Raw genomic sequence first — 7,782 nt, 5'->3', positions numbered from 1 at the left:
GTCACAAAATCCGGAAGTGTGTGATACATCTACAAAGGCTTTCATCCCGAACAATGTCTTTGAAGTTGACTCATACTACAAATTCCTGCTACAGAGCGTGGGTGCCCTTGGTTCTATGTGCCGCCTATAGTCAAAGATAGATGACATAATGTTGCAGATACCCGACCTGACATTTTTGTTGGGGACAGTGCATTTGTTGAAACGGTATCCTCATAGGTATTTGACACACAATGAGAGAACCTTCAATTAACGGGCCTCTCGTGCACGCAGAGTGACAGGGGGCGCATTTGGCATCCTTTCTAATAGGTTTCGGTGCCTCCTGAAAACCCTGGCTGTCACGCCTAGAGGAATGTTATCACCGTGACCAGCCCCTGCACCATTCTACATTCCTCGTAAGGTCTCACTCAGACTCTTTGCGTGCATTTGCTATGGAAACCGTACAGTCTCCATACGACTTCTGTCCAGCCAGCATGTGTTAAGTTAATAAATTATTTTTGTCAAGTTTATGATCATGAAGTTTACCATTAAGAGATGGTTTGTGCGAAACTTGCGTTTATTTTGCTGTTCAGTACACTATGCGAACACGAGATATGAACCACTTTGTATTTGTGATGTACGCTGGCTATAAACTGAAACAATACAATAGTTTAAGAAATCCCATTAGATCACATTTCAATAATAATGGGCCTTAATGTTGAGTCAATGCTTCACCGCTGTACCCTGTTAAGCGGGAGTGGATTGTTCAGCAGCATGTGCCAAAACATAGTCATAAGGTCTACTTTTCTTTAATTGACAGTATGTTTTAAAATAATTCTGAATTTTCGTTTCTCTATCTCTACACATTCCTGATAGATTCGTGCCCCACAGAGCAATAATAGTGGCCCTTCGCCGCCTCGTGCTTTGGAAGTGCTGTTTCAACCGCTGCTATAACTGGCCAGTACGATAGACATCACACTAACTTTCAGTACTGTCGGATATTCACTTAGGTCGTGGTGGTCATGGGGTTTATTCACAATATTCGAGGGTCAGTCCTTGGATTTATGACCGTGTTGGCTCTGACACATGAGAGTTTCTAGGACTTCGGTCCTGTCCCACAACGAAGCACATGTGAAACCTGGTCGCACCTTAGGCAACATTCTCTTCCCACAGAGGTTACTAGTGCCATATCTTCCTACGTAGCCTCTGTTCTAATACGGCGATGGTGCGAGTGTTCAAGTCTCGCGATTGTGGGTATTCAGATTTAGTTATGCAGTCAGAGACGTTGTTTCAAGAGTGATAGTTCGCAAGATCAGGCATGGAAAACTTACCACTACCAGTTTTCGTTTCTACAAACACATCCTGGCGACTGATCCCTGCACTCTCTATTGCCAGTTTCTGATATTCAGTTAAACATGAAAGATCGAATCTTTCCATCGCACGTTGAGTTATCAACTCCACGGGGGCCGCCATATTTGAGTTAAGTCTATTTAACGCGTGTTCTGATTTGATAGGAACAAGGGAGATAATTCCTGTTGCGATTTTGTTGCCTCAAGGGGATTTCTCTATGACCGGGAAATATGGTCGTATTAGAACAGAGGTTACGTAGGTAAGATATGACAGGAGTAACTTCTGTGGGAAGAGAATGTTTCGGCAGGGGAGTTTGTTCAAAATCGCCTCTGCTCACCCAACAGAAAATGGGTGAGATAAAGACTGTTAACCTTCTAGCGCCACAGAGGCTGCTTGGGTTGTCCGGGGTAACAATAATCAAGGTTAAAGCTTTGAGCATGCCCCTCCGTGGTGTGGAATTCAGCGCATTGCAAATACCCGTATTATTATAAAACACTGTAAAATTATTGTACTTCTGAGAAGGTACGGTAGCCCCCAAAACATTCAAGGTAAAATAAACGTTTTACCTTTTTAATCTTAGAACATGCGTGGTTAGATTTGTCTCGATTGCTATCGGCTGAAAGGATGATGTTAATCCAACTAAGGCCTATGCAGGAACCAAAGATACTGTAACCCCCCTTGGTTCCTAGTATGGCTCAATTGCTGGCAGTGTATGAAGAGAGATATACGTAGAACGTTACCCAAACCGTTACAGTCTGATGTTTAGTCCTTGTCTATAGGAAGTGTGTGTTAGTCCCATGTACATTTGATGCAGGCCAAATATTTCCTAGAGCTGGTACTATGTTACTAAGTACCCGAGAAATTCGGGACTCCCTTTTATCCCTTTAAGGTGACCTTGTAAATAAACTGCAATAGTGGTTATATTCTGTGAGAACAAGAAGACAAAGACATCACTATCCATCGCAATGGCAAATACACTTCATAGATATGTTTACTAGTTATGATTATGTGATATATTATGGTCTTGCAATATTATATGTACAATATTATAAAGTTCTGCTCCGGAACAGAGCACAACCATTAAATTCTGCCGAAATCAAAATTGTTGCCGTGGAAACGCAAGACATGTATTATTCCAAACTCAAAAATTCAAAAAGCACCAGGAAACCACCAGACCAATGTATGTGCCAAGTGTGGTGAAGAAATTTCGAACTTTGAAACCATCTGTTGTCAGAATCACAATCTTCGGGTTTTGATCAATTTTTAGTTATTAAAATAGTTCGATATATCTTATGAAAAGGTTTTGTAGGCCACGTGGGCATACATGGCCATGCATTTCAATGTACGTCATTGCAAGTCATTCGGCACTTCTTGGTAGTACATATAGTTTTAAGAATACCGGATAGCAGCTTTATTTTCACAGCAAAGGTAAACGCCATATTAACAACTCTTAGATATATTCACAGACACCCTAAACATAAACAAGATATAATCTGTGCAGACTCTATTTCTTGCCTTCAGGCGATTACATACATCCACTTTTAATAGAAATTATTGAATTGTATAATGGTCTTGCTACTGGCCACTACGACATCGTCTTTTGTTGGTTACCCAGCCACGTAGGCATTTCTGGGAATACAGTGTCCGATCTAGCTGCCAAGGCAGCGCTCAACAAATCTGTGGCATCACTTATACTTCCATACTCTGATTATAAAGCTACAATGAGATCATATATCCGTGATCTGATGCAAAAGAAGTGGGACACCCAAGTAGGTATGGATAAATTACATGCAATAAAACCTCATATTGGTTATACCTACTTGAGTCCAGATTTGAGGAGGTCATCATGCGGCGATGTTGTATTGGTCACTCAAGATAAACAGGATCCTCCGTTCTGTATCCCTTTACAAAATTGTTATACAACACATCTGTTCATGTGTAAGCAGTACCCTTAATAAGTATGGGATATTTCGCCAAAGTCGCCTCCGATTTGCCCAGAGAGACTGGAATCGAGTCGTCTTTAGCGATGAATGCTATTGATCACTGGATTGTCTGGTCCAGGCTTGATTATTTACATACCGCCACCATGTAGCTGAAATATTGCTGAATGCGGCGTAAAGCTAAACTCACTCACTCTATTTATGCATGTGTGCTGAGTGCACAGAAGCGAATATCTGTGTATTTCTTGTACCCTAGGCCACTAAACCAATAAACTCTCTCTCTTGGACTTTGTATGCTGGCGATTAGGTGCCTAACTCTGAGGGCTTGGGTTCGAATCCCAAAGGGGACTCAAATAGTACTGCAATTTGTACTTTACTAAGAAAGTGTAATCTCAAATATACCACGTGTGTAATCTCAAATATACCACGTATTAAAATATTTTATAATTGGAAGTCTATATTAGTAAATCAAATTGCCAGTGGCTATACCCTCAAAAGGGGTTAAAGTACTGTAAAATTACTGTCCTCCCGAGAGGGTACGTAAGTCACAAAACCTTTGATGTAAACTTATGTTTTCCATGTTTTTAATCGTAGTATTTTTGTTATGTTAATGTATGGCTACTTCTCTGCATAAAATCCAAAGGCTGACGGATGGTGTAACTCCAGCTTGGGTCCATGCAGGTTGCAAACGTCCCCATGCTCCCTAATATCATGCTCTACCTTCCGTTTTTGGCAATCTATAGCTCATTGGTTGTTGGTTTTGTTTGCATTGTCCTCTAATGCTCTCACGCACTCACCCAACTACAACCAATCTCGAGGTCAAAATTGTTGGCATGGACACGCATAATATATTATATTTAGAAAATACACAAAGGAACCAGTTCTCCACCAGACGTATCTTAGTGCCTAGTTTGGTGAAGAAATATTGAACACTTTTTATGTTCTGCACCGATGAAGACAAATGTATACGGCTGCACAGGGGGATGCGTGGATGGGTGTTGTGAGTTAGTTAATATCTAACGTCCAGTCGGCAATATATCAGCCGTACCGCGACGAAAACATGTTGAAATGGAATATGTGTCTATTATAAGAACATGTTACGGGGCAGTTAGACAATTTGAATATTACAATTGGAGGAAAAACTGCTAAAAATGACATTCGGAAACCTCGGTAATTCCATTATTTATGCGTGATTCAATATTATTCTAGATAAAGAATTACTACCACGAAGGACCAAATGAGTTCAGCATTCGGGGTACATAGTAAATGTTGCTGACTTGTAAAGAGGACCACATTGTAAAGTAACTGTTTTATTCGTTTTTAGGCCATCGGCCCATGTACATCTGTGAACATTAACATTGTGATATAGCATTAGTGACAATGATTATGCACTGCGGAGAGTCAAACAATGTTTAACATATTTTGCTACATTGAGTATGGTTTGATGATCTTTACTACATACTAGTTGCGTATATGAGTAAGCAGTGGGGTTATCGGAAAATAGAGATGGTATATATCTAGCCCTTACCAAATTATACATTGGGCACACAAATATGAAGTGCATAACATCTTCAACTATCTTATCATTACAATACTTACAGAAACACAATCGTTTATCGATACCATACCTTCGCCCAATGGTTGTTTGAATAGGCAACTCATCTAATCGAAGCAAACAAAAGCATCTCCTCAACTCCCAGTTTCTAATATTCATGACATAATATTCTGTATCAAAGCATGATTTTAACTGGAGATAATGTTTTAACCTATAAGATGTACTTATGTTATCAAACATTACTTGCACATTACACTCACATATGCGTTGCTTAAACAGCATTAAAAACCTATCCATATCGCCAATATCCTGAAACCACCACACATCACCAAATCCAAAGCTGGAAAGTAGCTGCCTTAGACCACTCGCCCATGTTGTCCTGCCAGATTCATCGAGTTGTTTCATTAAAAGATAACACTGCCTGGGATATCTGCTATTATCCATCCTCAAAAGTTTGCACCAATACTTAACACATTTGACATGATAATCTATATACAATCGATGTCTACCACACTCTGCCAAAACAGCATTACCAGAATTATATTTGCTAACGCCCAGCACAAACTTACAGAAATTAGAATGTAATGATTCTAACACTGGATATCTCTGAAATCCCCAGACTTCAGCACCATATAGCAACACAGGCTTAATTTTAATGTCGAATAGTTTAAATGCAATATTAACTGGCAATCCCGGGAGCATAAAAAGTAACTTTTTGATGAAAAACAGCGCCTTGTTGCCTTTGACAGCTAACGTGTCTACACACTTTGACCAAGACAATCTATTTGAAAACAAAATGCCCAAATAATTATAATACGTAGTAACCTTTATCTGAGAGCCACTAAAGAACCATTTTTCATAATGCCTTAATATACCACCATTTCTGAAAACCATGACTTCTGTTTTATCTAAATTAACTTGAAGACCCCACTTATTACAAAAACTATCAAGGATATCTATCTTCCGCTGCAGTCCAATGACACTGTCATCAACTAAACATAAATCATCCGCATATAGTAATAATAATATTTCCATAAACTCTTGGCCAACCGATAAACCTCTTAGAGTGGACGATTCTATCATATTCTGAAGTTCTAACATAAACATGGAAAATAACATTGGGCTAATAATACACCCTTGACGAACACCACTTAATGAATCAAAGAACTCCGACACTGTAGTGTTAGAGAGTTTAACGGCACACTGAATTTTAGAATACATGTTCTTTAACAAAACAAGTATACGACCATGAACACCATTCTTCATTATGGAGTACCAAAGAAGTTTCCTGTTAATAGAGTCAAAAGCCTTTTTGAAATCTACAAAAATGCAATAAAATCACATTGAAAATAATAGAAGATCGCTCTACCAGTAGAAAAGCGGCATTAAAGTCGCCGCGATATAGCTGAAATATTGCCGATGTGATGTAAAATTTAACTCACTCACTCTCTGACTTCTATATAAGACAGCATCCCTGTAGCTCGAGTCGTTGTCAATATTTTGAGGTATTATCGAGCAACAAACCCCATGTTACTCGTTTAATTTGTCAAAAGGCACAGCATTCAAGAACTCAAAAGACATATCTTTGAAGAACATGTCAAATTTGACTTTCATGTGACAGAAATTATGCCGTTCCTTCTTTGACTTGTATCACACATTCAGGCGTCGTTTTCTTTTCCGGAGAACAATTATCTTTGCGCGTGTTTCATAGCTTTGGCCATTACAGCAAAACATGATCATTATTTCGCGGAAAAATTCCCTACAGACGAGAAACCCGTTACTAAGGTCTCGTCTACGATTCCCATCCAGCCTGATGAAACGTCCAACCACTGGAATTTCCTTACTGATTCGAATTGGAAAACATCCGTGAATATAAAACATTTAAATATAACTGTATTTCATAGCTAACATATATCTATTACTATTTGCATAAAGTGTATCAGTCAACATGTTTAATAATCATTTAAACAGTATAATATTTCTACGTTGTATTTGGACGTAAGGTCTTTTTTCAGTCTGTGCTTTGAACAGTAGTTCCATTACTGGACGGTGAGTGCGTCATGTTCAGATGGCATTCACGTGTTTTAAGCAAATGGTTAGTGAGTGAGTGTGTGAGTTTAGTTTTCGCCGCAGTCAGCAATAATCAAGCTATATGGCGGCGGTCTGTACATAGTCGAGTCTGGACCAGACGATTCTGTGATCAACATCATGAGCATTGATCTGCGCAAATGATCACTCTCTCACTAGACAGTCGTGAAAGGTAGCGCCACACGGGTAAATTGAGGGGATATATCAGCCATATCGTGACAAAAACATTGTGAAGAGTTAAACCTGTCGACGCTGAACAGAAAAAGACCATCATGCTATTTGTATATTTTGAGACATTTAACATGATGCTTTTCTGTGGACATCATGTATCATACTCTTTTACATATCTCAACTTAAACTTAATGAAAGACAGACACGTGCGATGTTAACCAATAGATGTGACATATTGAACACATATGAAAAAAGCAAACAATATATTTGAGATAGCCCCCTGTGCGAGTACGCAGTGCATGCATTTCATGCCAGGTGAATCGACAGTACGTCGTCATACCTGAATAAGTGACTATATTGCCATCAATAGTCTGATCTAATGTTGGTTGCAGCAGTTTTGTCCTACTTAATGTGTAAACATGTTTATCTGGATAAACTCATTTACGGAAAGACATAATCTGTGAACAGAATTATAAAATGGGCGAGCTGTTGCTTCTTGGTGGCGGTGATGTATAGTAAACCTTAACGAAGACCGTTAATATCTGAGAATAATTTGTTATGATCTAATGAATTAGCATTAAAGGTGGTTTAAATAAACTTACTGAGAATGACGGAACATTTAAAAACATATCAGTTCATCGAACACATACAGGAAGTTGAAATGATAAAACAATGATATACAAGGTTTCTCGGGAATAGACG

At 39.0% G+C, this 7,782-nt stretch overlaps 1 protein-coding gene across 1 annotated transcript; it reads right to left on the bottom strand.

Annotated features, from left to right (window-relative positions):
• Window positions 1-4,650: 4,650 nt before the first annotated feature.
• Window positions 4,651-5,928, bottom strand: LOC137276413 (uncharacterized). The gene has a single exon (XM_067808223.1). The coding sequence runs from the start codon at window positions 5,926-5,928 to the stop codon at window positions 4,651-4,653; it is 1,278 nt and encodes a 425-aa protein (XP_067664324.1).
• Window positions 5,929-7,782: the final 1,854 nt, after the last annotated feature.

This window comes from Haliotis asinina, chromosome 1 (genome assembly GCF_037392515.1).
Source record: "Haliotis asinina isolate JCU_RB_2024 chromosome 1, JCU_Hal_asi_v2, whole genome shotgun sequence".
Classification (NCBI taxonomy): Eukaryota; Metazoa; Mollusca; class Gastropoda; order Lepetellida; family Haliotidae; genus Haliotis; species Haliotis asinina.
This window is presented reverse-complemented; position numbering and strand designations above follow the sequence as displayed.

What these genes read in the sequence shown, in the direction of transcription:
- LOC137276413 (XM_067808223.1), bottom strand. Translation starts at nt 5,928, where the DNA reads ATGTTTATGTTAGAACTTCAGAATATGATAGAATCGTCCACTCTAAGA.